Consider the following 22,077-nt stretch of genomic DNA (forward strand, 5'->3'; position numbering starts at 1 on the left):
GTGTTGTTGTTGGACTCTTCCAACGAGGTTGGGGGTCAGATCAGTGTCAAGCCTGCCCGAATGACAAATCAAGTTTCCGGTTATGAGTTTCAAAATAAAACACGAAATACTTACTCATTCATTTCCCCTAAGTGATACATTTTACGCTTTGTTTTGAAGGCGAAATATTCCTACTTCCGGTATTTTCTGGCTAGCTCGAGCTAGCTTGACGCAGTTGGGGGGCAGCGGCGAGCGAAGCAAGCTAGTGTGTAGACTACCGTAGCCAGTCAGCTAGGTGTAAAGTGCAACAAAATGAAAGGTGTCGAGTAACTTCATTTCTTATTGCGAACAGATACGGAGCTACTCACTTGAATATAGCATTATATTGCCATTTTTAACGCCTGGAAGGATCTTGTGCAGACGAAATTCAGAACCGTTGGGCCTCGCTCTCGTGGCCCAGCAGGACTCGAGTGAAGTTCGGAGCGGACTCCCAAACTTCTGCTTCCTCAAACAGCTCTCCGCAGGGCCCGGGGCTCCTGTCACCGGCCCTGTGGATGAGGAAGTGAATAAAAACCCAACCAACCCCAGGTAAGATAGCAGAGATGAAACAATTGAGCCGAAACCTGTCATTTACATGTTTACTCGTTGCCTTTTACGACGTGCAGAGCGGGAGTGCTTGGAGGAACGTTAGCTGGGTTAACGTTAATGTTATAGCTAACGTTAGCATTAGCTTAGCTTGACAACTTCCCTGGCCTGACACTGACAGCTTGCTGTAACGACACACGGAACTCACAGCTAACGTTAGCTACTCAGCTTCTCCTATCAGCTAACATTGGTCGATGTAACCAGTTATGCTTATTATTTGCATTTCGGGATGCCACTTCCTTTATAAAACTGCAGTTAAATGTTTTGATGCGTCCACTGAAATAGCTTGCGATATAACAGTTGCTAGCAAATGTTAGCTCACTTATGCTTGTAAAGCTAAAGATAATTAGCTAACGTTAGCTAAGTTAAAGGTGATGATCTAGCAAAGGAAATCATACAGTGGCATTGTTGTTAGCATCAACTTTGTTGTGACCAATAACATTGGATCCTGTGGTAAAGTGGTTTGCAAAGGCCTGTATGTTATAGATGGGTCAACTGTTCAGCTAACGTTACAGCCCATATCAATGTGATGATATTGTTGAATTATGCGTCACATGCAGGCAATGATCAATCAGTGGTGATGATAGACCCTCATAAATAATATCTGTTCAGCACACACACAACAAGAGAGGCCATCTTGCCTCAGCAGACTTTTATTTCCAAAGCTCTCAGACTGATGGTGCCTTTTCTATCCACAGTTTTGCATTGTACGTCAACAGCAGCCACTACAAGTTAAATACAGATATTACAGCAAGTGATGATTGTGTAGAAGCATGGCCACTGTCTGTCAGAGTCACTGCTCACAGGTTACTTAGAGGAACTGCTAAGCAATCAACAGCTCCAGACCATAGCTGATGTCCTAATCAATTGAATTTTCTTGATTTATGATCCTTCGGTGTTGCAGGAGAAAGGAATCCCTTTGATGGGAGAATCCTCTTTCCTGGCCTCCTGGGTCAATCGACGTGCCATGATGATGGGTACGTGTGTGTGTGTGTGTGTGTGTGGGTGTTTGTGTTAAGACCATTTTACTGTTTGAATCAAGCCAACATCCTCTTTTGTCAACCCACAACCCCAGGAGTGTGTTTCTCATTTACTAAAGCAACTCTGACATGTTCTTTGCCTCATAATAGTAAGTAGCATGTAACATGGTTCTTACACAGGTCTGGAAAGGCATTGAAAATAATTGATTGATTGACAACGTATATTCTCTAGGTCTTGAAAAGTGTGGAAATTACACAAACGTATCCACTACTAAACATACGACTACACATTTCATGTAGTTGTAGACTCCAGTGGCAGTTATCGTACAGTGATATTCGTTGTTGTGAAGAATAATCTTGAGCTTTAGAGTGATGTGGTCCAGTTGACAGTGGTATTGCCCACTCCATTAGCTTACATCATGTTGTGCAACATCTAAAATCATCAAATCCATTCAAGAAATTAAGGTTTGCAAACAGCATGTAGCCTAATTTTTAAATGAAAACGTGTAGGAACCTAAGATGTAATTGTCTTTGATTTTTTTTTGTTAGGTTCTGTTGGCATTTAGATTCTGTTATCCAATTCAGTTTTGTCTTTGTCATGTTGATTTTTTTTAAAAGTTTGTTTTTGTTTGTTTTGAAGTGAGACGTCTCTGTAATTACCTTGATGTTTATTTGTTTATCTCACCACAATTATCTTTGCTGTGTGTTTTTGAAGTCATTTTATTTCATCACATTGTTTTATCACTTCACTTTTATGTTTTATCGCTGTGCAAATCGAGGAACTAAGCGTAACTCTCTGCGTCATTCAGATGAGCAGGAGGCGCTGAATTCGATCATGCAGGACCTGGCCGAACTGCACCGCTCCAGCCGTCCTGCCATGTCCCTGTCGGACCTGGGCAAACCCAAAGCCTCCTCGCCCAAGAACCAGGTAGCCTTTCTGTTCCTATCAGGGTCAGAGGGGAAAAATACCCATGAATTTTCTTAAAATGCAAGTCAGATGTCAGATATTCACTTATGAATGTGAGCACTGTCCCTCGTGGGGACAGTGCGTGATTTGTGGGTGTCTGAGAAAAATGGAGCGGTTTATGATTAGAAAACAACTGAATACGCAGCCTGAAGCAGTAGAAAACTTTGGCACCACACAGCCAGCAGTAGAAGAAAATGCCGACCAACATAAACCACTGGGGCGACAAAAACTATAATGACCAATAAATGAATTGAGACAAATGTGTTAATAGTTTGTATTAGTATTGTTATTACATACACTCTAGTTAGATTTAAAAAGATAAAATGACATATGTTTTTCATTTACCTTTCTAGGACACTATTATGTCTGACTTTTACTACGTTTATGTGATAATATATTCTGATTTACAATCTTAGTGGTACAAATTGATTGTTTATTTGCCTATATGGAATGCAAATGTAGTATTCCATCGTTCAGTGAAATTGCCCCCCAAAAGGGCCAAAATGCAGCTAAAAATTAGATCAAGGGGGCCACAAATGCCCTCTGACACAAGTTAATTTCCTACCCTGGTTCTTATGCAAACTGTTTTCCATCCAGTTGTGTACTGCCAACACATCCTCACATTCATAACACTGGATATGTTGCCTGTTCAGATGCTCTTCTCCTGTTGCTTAAATTGGTGTGACTGTCTTTCCACAGAACGACGTAAGAGTGAAGTTCGAGTTCAAAGGGGAGAAGAGGTGAGGGTTCGACCAGGTTCATCTCTTTCATGTTGTCAGTGCAGAGTCACAGCTGAGCTCCTGTGACCGCTCCTCTCCTCTCCTCTCTCGGTCTCTGTAGGATCTTGCAGTTCCCGCGGCCCGTCAAGCTGGACGACCTGAGGCAGAAAGCTAAAGTGGCTTTCGGTCAAGTGATGGACCTTCACTACACCAACAACGAGGTAGCTGCAAGACTCATAGTCGCACGCAGGCAGGGTAGATAGATACTGGCTCAGATACTTACAATTCCATACTGATTTATGTTTTTAGCTCCCATTATTTCGCCCCTCCTCCTGCCTTCTCTTTTGCCTTGTCTTGATTTGCTCTGTTCAGCCTGGTTGGGGCTAGCATTGGTATCGTTTGGGTTTGCATCTTCATTGATTAAACGGCAGGAATAAAAGTAACAAGCCCAGAATTACCCTCAAATTGGTTTAGCGCAAGAGGCAGAGAGCAACAAAACAAACAGCAGACACTTAACAGTTTCATCTTTATTCCTTGCCTAATCAATTATTTTGTGAAACATGTCAATTTATTGCATACTATCACAACTGAGTGTTGCACAAAGCTGTTCCCTGCTAGACAGGAAACATCCTGTTGAGAAACAACAATGACGGGCTTCTTTGCACTGCGTGTCCACTCTTGCAATAATACAATATGCAAAACACATTGTACCTGCTTTACTAAACTAACTGGACTTCATGCAATTCATTTCCTGTTTACTTTTTCTTCTACTGCGCATTTGTGGTTTCAGAACTTTCATTAGCTATGTTCAGTAGGAAATAGGCTGATTTTGCCAGCTGTTTCTTTATTTCGATTTTCAAATTGAGCTTATATTCAATGTTGTCAATATGTTTTTTTTTTTTTTTAAACCTGCACATATCCCAGTCAATCCTTGATGTTTTGAGCCTGTGGCCGACTCTGGTCTGGTTGTGAAATGCGTTTAGCTGAGACTCAGCCCAGCCAGGTTTGGCCTGATCCTGAAGACAGTGGAGGCACTGGGTTTTTGCCAAACACTGCCATGGCACAGCTAAGCCCCGGCCACTGGTGACAAGGCATTTTTCTGTTCCTCCGCATCGTCATCCCTGATTGGTAGCGTTGGGAACGGATAGGATGTTATTAATGTTGATTTCTGAATGATTCCTTCTAAACGATCCGATTCCTTAACAATTCCCTCATCGGTTCCTTTCATAGTTACAGTATTTTCATTTTAGATACCATTGCAGCACTCAGAAATTCAGAGTCTGTCATTTAAATTCTGCGTTCCAACTTGACGCTGTGTGTTGTGACGTGTTGTAGTGAGGCTCATGGAGGAGTGCGTGTCGGTTCATTTCTCTGTGGCACAGGAGCAGCAGCCTTGTAGGTGAAGCGCATTGCGAGAAAGAGGACAAACTAGACTCTTCATGCTTAATTGCTGCAGAGAACTGAACTGAACTGAACACACTCTGCTGTCTGAGCTTCACTGACAGTCAGAAGAATCGAGAGCGAGTCATTTGACAGTAAATTTAAAAAATTGCGTTTGGTTCTGTTTCAAACAAGCAGGGAGAAACTGGGAGTCAGTTAAGGAAATGATTTGATCCAGTCTCTTCTTCAATCACCAAGACTCTGTTCCCCACCCTCCTGATTGTTTTTTTCCTATGTCTCCCATTGCTCCCAGTTGGTGATCCCACTGACGACTCAGGATGACCTGGACAAGGCGGTGGAGCTGCTGGATCGCAGCGTTCACATGAAGAGCCTGAAGATCCTCCTGGTACTCCAGATCTCCTCTCAGGTCAGCAGGGTCTGGTTATACTGGTTATAAAGGGTCTGGAAATCGATGGAAAATGAATTAGATAATTTCCAGGTCTTGAAAAAATCCAGAAAAATTCCACACAATGTCTGAAAGAATATTGTTCAGTCCCAATACATGTGTAGCTACGCATTATATACAGTTGAAGCCATTATCAGCATGCATCATATTGAAAACTTACCCAAACCTTCAAATCTTGAAGTTAAACGCACAATATGTAATTTTCTGCAGCTAGGGGCCTCTCAATCAAAACAATAACAAAAGACGATGACGTCGTGAAGTTTGATGACGTCGTGAAGTAGCGTGGGATCATGGGAGTTTTTGTGTCGTACGGTTTCTCTCAGACAGAGCATGCTCTGCAGTCAGCTTCTCCCGGTTAGGATTCCTTCAGTGTTCATCGTTCAGGAGGTTTTTACCGGGAGCCAAATTATCCGCAGAGGTCTCCTCCCCTCCAAAACAAACAGACCCGGTAATTAAAACCGGTAAAAACACTGAATAAAGCAGTTTCACGTTAAAAATCAGTGTTTCTCTGACGCTGTTCGGCGGACAGAGGACGTCCGGAGGGGCTGCGAGCCGAGCTGCCGCTAACGTTTGCTCAGCTTGTTTCTCTGATAACTTAAGATCCAGACGTCCGATGACAAAAATCCTTCATCCGGTTAAAAGACATAGTTAAAAATGACCAAGATCTAAAAAGTGTATCGTAAAAATGTGGCTTAAAACTGGATAAAAAGTCAATTTATGACAGACAACCACAACGCCGACGCATGCGCACAAGATGATCAGGGGGTAAAGGGGATATGACGCCATTGACAGGCGACCAAATAAATTAGACCGTTACCATGATTAAAATTACGGGTTTCTCTAGGTTTGAAAATTGTTGGAAACATTGGGGATAATGTAAGTACACAACTCAACAAGATATATAACATAGGTCTAGTCGTTTTTAGACCTTTTAATGCGGAAAATTTACATATTAGGCCTTTAAGGTGTGGTATTTTAAACACCAAAATGTGTAGCAGTCCTGGTTAAGCCCTTTCCCTGCCAACATGATAGATGGTCGCACTGCTGACTGAGCCTATTCAAAAGCAATTAATTGAATTAGCTTTTAACTAATTAGTTAAGCATAGTATTTCTACCAGAGGAGAGCGTTTAACTGACTTCTTCAGCTGCATCACAGTAGTTAGAATAAGTTCTATTTGTCTGTGTTTCCACTAATAATACAGAGAGTAAAATAAAGTATACTACAAAAAAAATATGTATTTCATTGGGTACTTCAAGTTAGTTTTACCTTTTTTCCTACCTTCTCATTTTAGATGTTTTCATGGGCAAGTATGTCAACAAAGTTGGAAGCTCAGAAATAGGATACAAAACAAGCAGCTTGTCCACAGGCTTTCATTGCTTGTTCATTCTGATGTTTTGAAAAATGCCTTATTTTATATAAATTCTACATCATCAAGGCGTTGGATTTTGCCTTTCGAATGTTAACGGCCTGTTTTGTTTCTGTGTGGCTCTAGACCTCTTCCTCCAACATGGACCTGCTGCCGTCCCACGAGGAGCTGGACAACACGGGATTCAGGGTCGCCGACAAGAAGAGCATGCTGGCCTTGATAGGTGAATACACTCTCATGGAAACACTACTCCAAAATGGTTTCACACACTTGATCCTGGGCCGGTAACAGGCTAGAATAATCAAGGAAAGCTTATTTGTAGAGTGCTTATAAAAAACAGGATTGTCACACAGTGCTTTACAGAAAGCAAAGGACACAAAAATGTATTAAATGGGGGACGAGTGATGGCACAAAATTTTACTAAATTATGGTACTTTTAAAGGATAGTTGGTAACTCCTAGGTCGACAAAATGATACAAACTGGATCCACTATGTTTTTTAGAGATGGAGAAATATTAAATTCAGGTTATTTTCCTCCAAGATGCATATAGCATCTGCAGGGTGTCATTCAGACTCATCAATTAGACACTGATAAATCAGATGTGAAAAATGGTAAATAAAAGTTTCTCTTCCCTGCCCCCTCCACCTCAGGTTCCCATTCAACAGACCGCAGCTCCCCTCCGCCAGGCTACATTCCCGACGCCCTGCAGCAGGTGGCGAGGAACGGCTCCTTCACCAGCATCAACAGCGAGGGAGAGTTCATCCCCGAGAGCATGGACCAGGTAAGTCCACCAGGAGTTTGTATATGATGGGGCAGAGGGAAGGAGTCATAGGGCCTCCAGACTGGATCCTAAAACTGACATATGGATGTTCTGATACCAGTATTGGTGTTAATTATCAGGCTGAAATGTACTGAAATTCCTTATTGTTGATCATTTGTTGTGATTTTCTAAGATATTAAGACAAATTCTAACAGAAAAAGCATCAATTTTTGCAAGTGTATAGTAGTGTCTAGAAAGCAAGGCCTTGTCTGGGGATAGTGTGATTACATTAATATAGTACAAGCACCAAATGCTACCAGATTAACCAATTTAGCCCTTAGAAGCTGAACATTGCCTAACGAACATAAGATATTCTTCAAGTGCATCCTTCTTTCCTCTTCTCCTCGATATGAAAAATGGCTAGTGAATTTTGTGATGGATTTGCCACTATGACAAGTGGATGAAAAGTTAGTTTCCTCATCCTGATTTTCCCCTCTTTCCCCTCTTCAGATGCTGGACCCGCTGTCCATGAGCAGTCCGGAGAACTCGGCGTCTGGAAGCTGTCCCTCTTTAGACAGCCCGCTGGACAGGTCAGGACTGCAAAACCAGGCAGGAAGCCATGAGAGGCTGTGCTTTACACTGATTTAAGAACAGCTAGGAGGTGCTGTGAAAACCTTCAGCTGTTACAAAACCACTGTAAAGTGTGGCCTTGAGTGGCTTACTGGTTTTATAAAATGACAGTGATGCACGATTGTGATAAAGGAACATAAATGTTGCCCTTATTTGTAATCAATAATAATAATTAAATGCCATTCCGCAAGCATAGTAGCATAGTATTCCAATTAACTGTTAAATTTGTGGATTTGAATCATTTAAAAATACACCTAAATATACACTTAATAGGCTGGCTTTTGTGTTGATATGTATGACTGTTGGTTGTTGGTTTAAGCCTGCTTGTATAAGGCTTGTATTGGTTGTGACTTGTGTCTTCATGTTGCACAGTGACTACCCCAAATCCAGGATGCCCAGGGCACAGAGCTACCCAGACAACCACCAGGACTTTCCAGGTGTGTGTGTGTGTGTGTGTGTGTGTGAGATTGTCTGTTTGTATGGGTGTGCTGGGAAGCTAGGAATGCAGTGTGCCTTTTGAAGTCGAGGGTATTGTGGTTAACAGTTACAAAAGAGCATGGTATGAACAGCTCACTGATAGCAGGATTTAAATCAATGCTAAAACAATAGCGGCTAGACCCAACATGCATTAATACAAATCTAATGCTGGTAAAACCATAGATTCTTGAGTTACCAGACTGGGTCGTAGTTCTTGAAAATCAGCTATAATATATAGATTTGATCATATTTGGGTTTTACATTCCTTTGTCTCAGCTGAATAATCTCATGTTTCTAAATTGGGCAATAGAGCCTGCTGTCGTAGACAAAGCCAGCCAAGCCAAGATTGACTCTGCTCTTAATCGATGAATTTTTATTGATGGTAGAGTACATTACATTTGTGATTGGTGGAGCTGACTACAGGCTATTGACTCGTATACCCAGAATACCACAGATGTGGCAGGAGAACACAGACAGAGAGAAAAATCGCTTGAGGCTTCATTTAATGAAAAAACATCAGAGGCTGCAGCTATTTCTTTATATAAATGGTGTGTATGTGTGTGTGTGTAAGTGAGTGAGAGTGAATCACATGAATGACATACGCACTGTATTATGATAGTGGTTCCAGTACCTTATGTTGATTGGCCGCCTCCTCTTCCTCTGCAGAATATGACATCCCAGTGTTTGAGAAGTCGGGGAAGGGGGGAACGTATCCTCGGCGATACGGCATCCCATTCGGCCTTCAGGATTACAGTGATGGTGAGTCAATATGAAGAAGCAATATTAATATTAAGATTAAGATGTGAATATGATTGTCATACTATGGCTGCATGAATCTGGCTAAAATCATAATCCAAATTATTTTGCTAGATATTGGGATTACAATGATAAATCACTGTGGCAAGTCATGATGATTTGACTAACAATCTTTTATCAATATTTTAACTATTTACAACTGCAATGGTTGTTCCAAATGAAATGAAATCCTTCAGAATTGCTGATATAACAATTGTACACATTTCATTGTTCAGCCCATTCACATGTACCTTGGTTTTATTACTTTTAAATTCAAGTTCATTCCTGTTCACTGCAGTCCAGGCTGGTGTACACTGCCAAGTGCAGAATTCAGATTCAAAGGTTTCCACATTCAATCCTGCTCTCTTCCTCTTTGTAACTAGAATAAGTATTGATTTTATTTTAAGAAGTTTTGGCAGAAGTTTATGACTTTTGGCCTCCTTATGAGTGTGGAAACCTGAATTGGCAAGAGAAAAGATAATTTTTCCTTCAGGGATCAGTCCAGTTTGACGTCTCAAGAACTTTTCATTTCTTGACACAGGCAAATTTTCTTATTATTCTCTGTCTTATTATGCTCCCCCTCCCCCTCCTCCTCCTCCTCTTCCTCTCCTCGGCAGGGAGGAAGACCTTCCCTCGGGCCCGGCGGACCCAGGTTCACGGCTTCCGCTCGCCCGTCAGCTTCAGCCCCACGGAGCAGTCGCCCAGCACCAGCAGCGGCAGCAGCGTCTTCACCCCAGACCTCGAGGAGGCCCCGGGGCCCGCCAGGCGACCGCGGAGAGGCAGCGACATCGAGCCCAACCCCACCCCCACCCCCACCCTGTCCGTCATGGACATCAGCCCCCCCAGTCGCTGTGAGTCCCTCTGTGACAGAACTGCTCATCAGAATCAGAAATGCTTTTATTCGTGTACCACACAATGAATTTGACCTGATTAATTTGTGTTGATACATTTCAAGAGAGTTAAACAATATAGGATTGAAACACTTTATGCAGGCAAAATGTAACAGGACCTCACATACAGTGCAGGAAAGATGCACAATATAGTGAGAATCTTAACCAGGGAAAATAACTTATTTAGTCCTGGTAAATCCCAAAATGCATCAGCAACTTTCATAGCTTATAGGGTAACTAAAACCCAAACCCAAACCCAAACCCAAACCCTACCTCTAATCCAGCCAAACTTAGACACTGGTTAAAGTTAAGGTGTTTCATTCCAAAACTAGAAGGGCACTCGGAGAGCGCAGACCTCTGCCAAAGTTCGTGCTATTATTGCTTGTTCGTGAGTCGGATCCAGATCCGCTCCAAAATTTAATGGGTTCTTCCATCGCCCGTGCTACACCCTTCCACAGAGTTTCATGTAAATCGGGCCAGTAGTTTTTCCGTAATCCTGCTAACAGACAAACAGACAAACAAACAAACAAACAAACAAACGGAACCGAAAACATAACCTCCTTGGCGGAGGTAATAAGACATCGACCATTTGTAAAATGTGTCACCTATTCTGACAAAATGATTGCTGGAAATATTACTGAAGTTATTAGCTAACTAAAAGACTTTCGGTAGTAAGAAAGTGTGCAGCATTTTGAAATGAAACCCTTCAGTTACTGTACTGGTTAAAATGTTGAAGGTGGATTGATGTTCCAGTGATTATTTGATGTATCTGACATGTATTTCCCATCTGTATGTCTCCAGCCCCACGTGCCCCGACCAACTGGCGTCTGGGCAAGCTTCTGGGTCAGGGAGCCTTCGGTCGGGTTTTCCTCTGTTACGACGCTGACACTGGACGGGAACTGGCTGTTAAACAGGTCCAGTTTGACCCGGAGAGCCCCGAGACCAGCAAGGTGAGAGCCTCCGCTGCATTTTCTTTGTTTTGTATCATTGTTTGTATTCAGATACTTTGCTGTGTGCCTGTCCTGTTTGATGCTTGTTTTATTTCTGATATGAAGCCAACTTTTAGTCCACCAGCTGCAATTGACATTTTTACATTTCGCACGGGATAGGACCTCCAAGTGATGGTTGATCACCTGCCACAGTACCCTATTTGCTTGTTTTTGGTATTATTCTTTGTGTATTGTGTTATGCTTCTGTGTAAATGACAGAAACTGATTTGATGGATGAGTACGAATGGATGGAACAGTGTATTGGAGTCTGCTCCAAGATTTATTTATTATTTTTTATGAGCATAAAGGAAATTCAATTCAGTGGCGTATACCATTGGAGAAGTTCTAGGTAAAGAAATAACACAGCAAGGGAGGAAAAAGGAGTAAAGTTTTTAATGTTTTATTTTTTTGTTTGTTTTCTGTCATGTAGGAGGTGAGCGCCCTGGAGTGTGAAATCCAGCTGCTGAAGAACTTGTGCCATGAGCGTATCGTCCAGTACTACGGCTGTCTGCGGGACACGATGGAGCGAACACTCTCCATCTTCATGGAGTACATGCCTGGGGTGAGTGCTGCAAAGACAACAGCACTGACCCTGCATTCAGGTTTACACACAGGCTAAATGAATGCAAATGCAAGGGTTACTAGAGCTGAATCATATAGTATGTTTCATTTTAGCTTCCACATTTAATGATTGCAAAATTATTGGCATATTGGCAATATCAAAACAGTGCCTGCTGTTGTTGAAAAAATATTTGCTCCTCAAATGATTGACTATTAGTTCTGATTATCATGATCATAATATCTGACAAAAGAAACAGGATTACCATTTTAGCCCTTACTGATACCACTTTTTCACTGACACAAATTTCCACTACGTAACTTTGAATTATCATCCAAAATGTGCTCCAATATATTAGTATTGACTTGGGCCATTAGTTTGGCGTCATTGGGCAACAGTGATTGAGATACAAGTCATTTTTCTCCATTATAGAGTTCTAACATCCTTCTCTCTATGTGGGAAAAGGCAGAGAAACAAGTCACTGTTTTGATTCCTGACCTGTTGCACAGCTCAGAATTTAGTATTTGGGAAATTGGTCTGTTTCTAGCTCAATATCCACTGTGAGTGCATCCCGATTTAAAAACCTTTTCCAATAGTTTTGATCCTTTCATATGTGGAAACATCAGGAGATGAGAAGTTGTGAGGCTTCATCTCTCTTTTCCTCTCATCCTTTCTGTCACTCTCCGCTGTCAGCTATCCAATAAAACAAAAATGGCAAGAAAAAACAAATCGCAAAACAAAAAGGAAATCAAGTTGCACTGCCTTATGCTAATTTTTTGTTTTTTTCTCTGCCCACTGGCAATAGTTACATGTTTCTCATATGTGTTCCCCAATGCGCGGCCCTCAGGGCTCCATCAAGGACCAGCTGAAGTCGTACGGAGCGCTGACGGAGAACGTGACGCGCCGCTACACCCGGCAGATCCTGGAGGGGGTTTCCTACCTGCACAGCAACATGATCGTCCACAGGGACATCAAAGGTGAGAGGAGGCCGGTCACCGGTGGTCGGGAGGGTGCACAGTGTCTTGGCACATCCCAAATCCACCAGCTACTCTCACCATTTTGCCAGCCAACTAGGTTTTTAGAATAGAAAGGGACCATCAAATGACGGTTGGTCACCTGCCAAACAGAATAACCAGCCACAGTCATAATTTACATCCTGTTGAACACCCACCAAAATCTTAAAATCCAATCAAGAAATTAAGGTCTGGAAAAAGTATGGAATTTCGTAGTGTAAGTATGGTCAGAGAAATGCCCTCCTGGCAATAGATGCAACAAATATTCCTCTGTCTGTACAAAGATAGAGAAGCGCTAAGTGAAGAAATAACAGACCAGGAGACAGATAGAAAGTTAGATGGATAAAAGCATTTTCAGAGTAAATGAGGGTGATGCGAAGTGTTGTACCTGCAGCATGACACTCTCCTGTCTGTTTAGGGGCCAACATCCTCCGTGACTCGGTGGGAAATGTGAAGCTGGGAGACTTCGGGGCCAGCCGGCGGCTGCAGACCATCTGTCTGTCAGGAACAGGCATCAAGTCAGTAACTGGCACCCCCTACTGGATGAGTCCGGAAGTTATCAGTGGAGAGGGTTACGGCAGGAAGGCTGACATCTGGTAAGACCTGGATAGAGAGACACACACACACACACACATCACACACGTATTTGTAAGTTCTGGCCCTGTATCTTAAGTCTTGTTCTTCCTTGTTTTTATCTTGTTAGCACTTTTAGATAGCTAGATTCAACTGTCAGAGCAGCAACAAACTTAAGACACAGAAGACAAGGAAACATGACACAAGAGCTGTCACAAAAACAAACAAAAAATACAATGCTACATTTGCTATCCTGTGCAGTCTTAGCAACATATGACAACGTAATCATAATCATTACAAATCAACATTTGGCAAAGTAAGCAAGATATTGCAAACAGTGGTTTCCTGTTTGCTGCAGATCCACATGTTGACATATAGTGCAAGTCCACACTTGACTGTCCTTGTCCAGTCAGCATGTTTCTCCAGTTTAGTTGACACACTGCTCATACATAATGCACATAATGACGTGGTGACAAATAATGACATGCTGTAGATGAACACATAAGGTAGGGCTGCACGATTATCACAAAAATTATAATTGCTAATTAATTCCCTTGAATTATTCATATAATAATTTTGATTACTAGAATTGCAATTAAATACTTATTTTGTGTTGCCAACTGCATATACTGTATTCTGTATAAATAACCAAAACAAATCAAGCCGATAACGGTGTCCTTATTGCACTTTAAAATAAATGAGCTTGGATCAATGGTACTCAGTTTGATCGAGGCCTGCCTCTCAAATTGCTTTGGAGGCTACCGCAGAGGAGAAATCCACACTTCTTAAAAGATGCTCATGCAGGTTCAGCAGCTCGGCTCGGGATTGGTCATATAATGTGAAAGCCTCTGATTGGCCAGTGCACTCAACGAGCTCAACGGACACGTCTGTGATTGGTTACAACACTCATTTGCTGTTTAGAGCAGTTTGAAACTAAGTTAGAAAAAACAGATTTTGACACAGCGGGAGTAGCCTTTTAAATGGAATGCAGTAAACGCGACTTTTCACGATTACCATATCGCCGTGGCCGTAATCGTAATCTTGATTAATATCAGATTAATTGTGCTGCCCAAGCATAAAGACATGTCTTCTGTTCTTTGTAAATCTCTCTGTACATCACTTTTTGTTGAACCCGCACCTTTGAAGTAAATCTGACTTGAAGGACACTAGAAGATCCGCCAGCTTCTGTTGATGTTAACGCCCGTTCTCTTGCCTGCAGGAGTGTAGGCTGCACCGTCGTGGAGATGCTGACCCAACGACCCCCCTGGGCAGAGTTCGAGGCCATGGCGGCCATCTTTAAGATCGCCACCCAGCCCACCAACCCCGTGCTGCCCGCCCACGTGTCCGACCACTGCCGGGACTTCCTGAAGCGCATCTTCGTGGAGACCAAGCAGCGGCCGTCCGCCGACGAGCTACTGAGGCACATCTTTGTACATTAACCTGACCCCCGACCCCCCGAACCCCCCCCCTCCCTCCTTCCTTCCCGGAACTGCCAGACATGGCCTTACCTGATGGGGTTTCCCTGCCTCTGACCCCGCCCCCTCCAGTTCCACGCTGAAACCCCATTGGACCGTATGGAAGAAGGGGAAGGGGGTGTAGGTGGAGGAGGGGGAGGGGCGGGTCTCTGTTTGTAAGAGACTGCCATAGAGGACATGAAAAGTTATTTTTGTTTTTTTTTCGGCAACGTTGCACCTTAATTTCACAAAAAAGGGGGTAAGCACTTCCCCCTTTAAACGATGAAAATAACTCTTTGAAAATGTCTCCTTTTTTATGTTTGTACGATTTCTCTCCTGGAACGTGTCTTTTTTTTTTTTTTTTTTTTGTCGGAGTGGGATGGTGTCGGTGTCGTGGACCTAGATGGTGATTGGCTCTGGAGTGGCTCCTCCCCCCTTCCCCCCCTTGCTTACCTGACCCCAGAATGTACTCTCCTGCCAAAACCCAGAGCGATGGGTGAACCTGGACCCGCTGCTATAGATGAAACAGAACCCAAACAACACACGAGATGCAGAGAACACTCCCCATCCCAAAAAACACACCGATTTCACCGACCTGCTCTCATCCCTTGTTCCTTTTTCTCTCTCTCTCTCTCTCTCTCTCTCTCTCTCTCTTTTGCTGGTCTTGTCTCTCTGCTTAACTGTCTCTCTGTCTGTCCGTCCGTCAGCTCGTCTGTCCTCCTTCCTCCCTTCTTCCTTCCCTTCAATCTCCCATCTTTGTTCTTTGCCGTGTGCCTTTTTTCTTTTTTTTAAACGCAGTGTAGGAACGTGTCTTGAGTTTGCGGTCATAGCTGGAGGGGTTCTCTCAGCGTTTCTGCCTCCCGGATAAACTGCCTTCACACCGTTAGCCCGACTCCAGCTGATCTCAGTTCAGCCCTAACGTCCGTCTCTGCCTTTTCTGTAACAGGGATTCCTGGTATCAACCTGGTCCCAGCTCAGCTCCAGATACGCTGAAACCAGGGTGGGAAATTACCACCAGCCACCAACCAAATACTGGTAAATGTTGGCTGCATTTGGGAAGTCTGTCTACTGTACCAGCCTCTTTGGCAGGTAACCAAATATCCTTAGTTGGCCTGTAAAATAGTGAAGGTGGCGGGTGAATTTCAGGATGCACCCTCACAAAGATAGTTTCCTGCCTTGGTTGAAACGTAGCACTGAACGTCGGTCCGTCAGCTCACCAAAGTAGAAACCCTCGGTACTCGCACACAGGGATTGGTGCCTCTACTTTCAGCCCTTAGAGATGAAACAGTGTCCAGTTGCGTCTACACTCTTCAAGTGCATCCTTCCCTCCTCTACTCCTTGGAGGTATTCAGTGACCGGATTGGTTGGAGCTGGCTTCCTGCCGCATGACATCACCAGTCTTGTCGAGGCAGATTACTTTGAGGAAGGGAAGCAGGAGAGATGGATTAGCAGTGAGAATTCAATTTTACAGGTTAGTCACGATGTTAAATTAGCAAAAATGACCGGTGAAGCTTGGAGTTTTAACTGAAGGTTTAGCTGATGAAGACTGAGATATACAGTCAGTTTGACTACTGTTGACAAAATGTACTTAGTGTAAGTTGCTTTGGACAAAAGCGTCTGCTAAATGACGTAATGTAATAATAATAATGGAATCAACCACACACTGTGACTGGTGGACAAAATAGTTAATTTCCAGCGCTAGGTGTGTTATTGCCCAGCCACTATCAGCATACATCATACTGAAAACCAACCAAGCATTCAAATCCAGTCAAGACGTTAAACACTGGGCTTTTGTAGTTCTATAATGTCACACAGCGTTATTATCTGAGGAGATTTGCATTTGAAGAGTGTCGACGCTCACCTATCAGTTCATCTCCCAGAGCTGGATGATGGACCCAGTGGCACAAGGCCAGGAAGGAAGCTCACAGCTGATTGGCCAGAGGTCTGGCTGTATGACGCTGTCCCGGTGTTGTCGGTTGTATTGCTGATTTAGATTTCATTGGCTGGTTTGGCCTAAAAACTATTCTGGCTCTGTCTAAGGTTACGTCATTGAAGAGCTATTTGGCTCGCTAGCTGCTCGCAAATCGGCCATCAAGCCCACAGGTACATTTACAGTTAACAGGTCATTGCACTGACTTGTCAAAACCATCACAAGATAACAAAATATTCAATGTTATCCAGTTACTTCGGTACAGCGAGTATGTGCTAACACAGTGTTCCCCACACAGGTCTGAAAAATCTACAAAGTAGTAGGGACAATGAATTTGATATTTTCCAGGTTGCTAAGTTTGGGAGATGCACAAAAAGTCTGGAAAAATACAGTAACCTAGTTCTGATATCCACGTGACACATTTTATGAGGCTGTCACACTCTCACTTTGCATATTTGTTGTTGTAAACCTGGTGAATCTTTAACCGTAGAGTGTAGTGACATAGTTGACAGTCTGTATTCCCAGTCTCTGTCAGCATAAAACTTCACACTTCACTAGAAATTAAGGTCTGGGAAAAAGTATGGACTTTTAAAATGTGAAAATGTGTAGGAACCCTGCTCATATGCGCCAGTGTTAGAAACGGTACCATTATGTTTTTCAGCCAAGGCACCACTGTGCCGTGTCGATGCACTCTGTGTCAAATGTAATTTTTTGACTTAGCATACACTCCATAGTTTTGACAGAGTAGATACACACTGAAGAGGTTTACAAAATACAAGATCACGGTCTCACAGAGCTCGGTTCCTCTACCTTAACCTAAGCAGCTTGCCATACACCCATAATCAGTGCTGCAGTCACTGTTATTGCCAAAAGAAATGCATCAAATTTAACTTGTCACTTTACCACACCACAAATGCTCCGTTCAACAAGTACAATGCAGTCGTAGCGTGGTGTTCGTTGCTTGGTATGATTGCGGTTTCCGTCTCCTCCTGGGCCGAGCATCCTTCACGCCTCGGTCTTTTGAATATTATTGATATATGGTGGTTGTATATAGCATAGGCTAGATATCTATGCACCAATAAACTGTAGACTCACTGTTTGTACAGGTGGTGAGAGATACAGCAAACGGCAGAACTCCATTCATCTTCTACAACCAGAGAAACTTTGGGAGACGTTGACCACAGTCGCCTCGTCTCTTCAGCTGGCAGTGTAGAAAAGTTGAACTTATTGGGCAACTCGGTCTATCAGCAACCAATCACGTGCTAGTTTGACTGTTTGTCCCGCCTATAGCTGCAACACTGAGTATGTTTACATGCACACTAATAATTTGATCTTACCATAATTAAGGCAATACTCTCTGACTATTGAAATTTTAACACACCTAGATTTCTCAATCTTTGGATGTTTTGGGCCATGTAAACACCTTAGGTTTCATGTGCGGTTTTGTTTTTTCAAACTGTACATGTCAAAGGTCACCAGGCGCAGTAACCCAGATGTATTTACAAACTAAACAAAATTGCACAGTGCAGCAAGTGATGAGCGGTAGGCCGGTTATTAAATGAAGCCATTTAAACTGGTTTGTTAGAGAAATTGCCTCACTTCGAGCCATGTAAACATAACTGAAATATTGCCAAAATTCCCAGTAATCAAGAGTATTGGTGTGCATGTAAATGTTCTCACTGATGGCGCCACACTGAACAATTAAGAGTTGAACAATTAATAATATTAAAAAAAGAAATAGAAATTGCAACTTGAACCTTTTTCAATTTCCAAATCACAGAGGCTGCAATTAATTGGTTAGAGAGTTGCGTCCAAAATGGATTTCTAAACCAGGTGTATTAGAGCTGCTGGTAATCTTTGGTCCATGAATCAAGTACAATGTTGGTGAAAACCTTTCATTATACTCAAACTCAGTAAATCCTGCACACTGACATCTGTGTTTTTTTTAACAAAATCATTTTTCTTTGCAATATCTAAACCTGATTTTTAAAATCGATTTTCCCTTTTACATGTTTTGTTAAAATCATCAGATAGGCGTCCATTGGAGAGCGGCGTGCTGGAGGTGTTGACTTGTTTCTGCTCTGCTCTCCCCCAGGATGCATGTGAACTGCTGGTGGAAACAGGTCTTGGTTCCCTCATTTATCCTCCACTTAGCATGTGCAGAGTGGAAATGAAAGTGTTCAGATTCCACACAGTTCACCGAGTCAGGAGTTTCTGAACAGGCGTTCTTGTTCAGCTGGTATAAAACATGCAGACCTTAACTCCGTTGTTCTTGCCTCTGTCGCCGGCTGCCATGAATTCAGCTTCGGCCCACACAGGTTGTGGAAGCCTCTCTCCTCTGTCCTGGGAATATGCAGGCTCATATTGAAACAAACTCCTCTCTCACTTGCATTATGCAGCTTCAAATAGTTTACGTGTCCAGAAAGCTACCGTTGCCTCGCAACAAAAACAAAAAGTTCTCAAAAGCAAATGGGCAAATCAGTCTCCCCACAGTAAAACCGTTGTGGTTTTCTGGAGTACGGGGTTCGCCCGACTGGTACAGATGGATGCAGATGCTGAAAGAAACGATACAGGTGAATTTGCCGCCAGCACTGGTAACCTTGATCCGCACTACCATTATGCACTATCTCAAAGGTACGACGCTTACCGTTTTGTTTGATTCACTGATGCTTCTTCACGATTCCTCTCCGGCTGTCGCTCGTACAGCTTGGTTACGCGTTGACTGTTTGTGTCTCTTTCTGTCAGCGATGATGACCTTTTTTGCACATTTTAAAGACTTTTTATTTTTACACAGGTGTGTGTGTGTGTGTGTGTGTGTGCGTGTGCATGTGCAGATGCGTGTGTGCTGACGGTTGTGGTTCAGTTAGCGACGACTCGTCCATGAATGTAACGTTTCATTTTTACCGTTAGATGGCCTCATTCACCACAGTGGATTAATTCCTCGATTCCTGGAAATAGGACAGTATTTGTCAACAGCAAGCGGCCCCAAGATACACCGATAGTTTTACAAGTTACAAGTTCTTTTGTGTCTAAAGCCACTGCTGCCACTCCTGTGTGTGTGTGTGTGTGTGTGTGTGTGTGTGTGTGTGTGTGTGTGTGTGTGTGTGTGTGTGTGTGAGAGCGGTTGTAAACGTGCATTTACTGCAATTTGTGCTCAATGGACACTGCGCCCAAAATGCCTTGAGCATTCTGACTGTAGGGGGTAAAAAAAAAAAAAAAAAAAGTACAAAAAAAAAAGTCATGTACAAATGTATAAAACAAAAATGTACCCTTTTTTTTTTTTTTTTAAAGAAAAGTACACTTATATCCCACACGTTTGGTCTCTGTGTATTGTAAAAGAAGCCATGTTTATAATTCTAATTGGTTTGTGACCAATACGCCTGTTTATATCAGATCTGTATATCAGTGGTACGCATAATTTTTTTAATATATATTTTTTATTTTCCTTTTTTTTTTAAATGGGAGAATTTATGCATGGTTGGGTCCTGAGAGACGCAGCGGTGCCGACGAATGGTTGCTGTTTTTTGGCAAAACTCTGGAGTATTGGAACAGCTGACGCTCTGTGTTCATAATTACAACAACAATTATGACGATGAAAACAATAAAAGATATTTATTTCACATCTGGGTGTGACGCCTGTGATTTTTAGTCAGGGTTTCCAGCGCAGGTTTGGAAAACTATGGACAGTTAATTTGATCATCTCCAGGGCTTGAACAGTTTGTGTCCTGAGACAAACTTTAACATGTCTCAGTTTGTGCTGTAGGCTACATATTCTTCTGCTCCAATCTTCTGCATCAATTCCCAAAAGGATGGGTTATATAAAACAAAGCAGAAACTGAAGGGGGTGACAGTCAGATCGGGTTAGTTAGCACTACAAAGGCCTCATCAGTTGATTGCTGTTTTGAATTTTGGCACTGAAATATCTCCTCTCTCAAGATGCCCCCTGATGACGTTTCCCACACTCTTTCTGTACAAACCACTGATTTTGCAAAATCAAGCAAAATCAAGCAAAATCAAGCAAAGAAACAAAAGTTAGAATTAAAGCTGCAAGCAGCCTCGCCAGGTATTCACAGCGTGCGACCGCCCGGTACAGCGACCGCCTCCGAAAATCACTCGGGACCGGTGCGAGAAGCGTCCACGAGCGATCGGGAGCGAGCGTGAGTCGCCGTTTACGGGTAGACGCCGTTAACACGCAATTTCGGGCGTTAGCGGTTAGCTTAGCACAAACTGAAATCGGTACCGCGCCGTCGTTCTTTGAGCCATCAACACCAAACTCGGTACAGTCCCTAAGGGCGCGGTCACCCACGTGCCCACCGAGTTTCAAGGTCATAGGTCACTGTGAAGGCGACTTGTGATAGGTCGAATTTTGTCAAAATCTGCTAATAACTCCGCCATTTTTTACCCGATCGTTCCAAAAAATGGTATTTTTGTTCGGGCCCGTCCATGGACCACGCATACCAAATTTGGTGTCATTCGGACTTGCGGTTCCAGAGGAGAAGATTGTCAAAGGTTTTTCCAAATTTCCAAGATGGCGGACAATCTATCCAGGCGGACCTCATGGGTCCCGATTTGAAATTTGTTCAGCAGACCAAATGACAGCTATATACCAAGTTTCAAGTGTCTAGGTCAAACGGGACGGCCGGGAGGACCGTTTAATTTTCGCCGCGCGCAATAGCGCCCCCCTGTGGCCGAAATGTGTAAAAACTGATTGGAGACCTGCTTTGTGCAGTTTGCCATGTGTGCGCCAAATTTGAAAACTTTTGACCAATCACACGCCGAGCTAGAGGCGTTTACAATAGTCGAAGAAGAATAATAATGAATCTGACCAGAAACAATAGGTCTTCCCAGCTACACTGTGAATACCTAATTAAATTAACCCTAATCGATTGACGGCTTGTTGGCTATGTAATGCAGACTACTGACAGGAGAGACACCAGTTCAAATCCCAGTTGAGAGATTTGAACGAGACACGCTCTCCTAGGGCTGGGCGATACGGACCAAAAATCATATCTCTGTATTTTTAGGCTGAATGGCGATACACGATGTAAACATCGAACAAAAAGTTCGGAACTTTGTGTTTGGTAGATTATTTCTCTGTTGTAACAATGCTTCTTGGCAATACATTTTATACCGTTGGAAAGCCTGTTTATTTCCCTTTTAAATGGTGCCTCATTTGTAAGGAACATGCATTTGTGGGATGAGCAGCACAGCTGAGTATGTGGGTTGCGCTCATGTAAAATTTGCCAAATCTTCTCTGCCAATACCAAACAGCTTATTCTGCTGTTGCTATTGACTCTTGTTTGGTGTTGTTTGGTGGATTGGATGATTGAAGTCTATCAGTAACAAGGAAGAAACAAGACATATTGGCAATTTTAGAATTTATTCATTTAACAAACAGTCAGGAGCCTCAGTAGCGTGTGGAAGAACCATACACAGCCACAACAGCCTGGCACCTCCTCCTCATGCTGGTCACCAGCCTGGTCACACACTGCTGTGGGATGGC

General features: G+C 42.9%; 1 protein-coding gene across 1 annotated transcript; it reads left to right on the top strand.

Annotated features, from left to right (window-relative positions):
- Nucleotides 1-253: 253 nt before the first annotated feature.
- map3k2 (mitogen-activated protein kinase kinase kinase 2) lies at nucleotides 254-20,178 on the top strand. Its single transcript, XM_071523083.1, has 17 exons — nucleotides 254-567; nucleotides 1,529-1,601; nucleotides 2,414-2,532; nucleotides 3,271-3,311; nucleotides 3,412-3,511; nucleotides 4,984-5,097; nucleotides 6,630-6,726; nucleotides 7,155-7,285; nucleotides 7,775-7,854; nucleotides 8,267-8,331; nucleotides 9,038-9,130; nucleotides 9,784-10,017; nucleotides 10,858-11,006; nucleotides 11,476-11,607; nucleotides 12,452-12,581; nucleotides 13,036-13,213; nucleotides 14,410-20,178. Exons 2-17 carry the CDS (start codon nucleotides 1,547-1,549, stop codon nucleotides 14,627-14,629), a joined length of 1,938 nt encoding a protein of 645 aa, XP_071379184.1. The 5' UTR covers nucleotides 254-567; nucleotides 1,529-1,546; the 3' UTR covers nucleotides 14,630-20,178.
- Nucleotides 20,179-22,077: the final 1,899 nt, after the last annotated feature.

The sequence above is a fragment of the Centroberyx affinis genome, unplaced genomic scaffold (assembly GCF_046629955.1).
Source record: "Centroberyx affinis isolate AG114_WGS23_722 - 3 ecotype Tasmania unplaced genomic scaffold, CSIRO-AGI_Caff_v1 ptg001062l_1, whole genome shotgun sequence".
Classification (NCBI taxonomy): Eukaryota; Metazoa; Chordata; class Actinopteri; order Beryciformes; family Berycidae; genus Centroberyx; species Centroberyx affinis.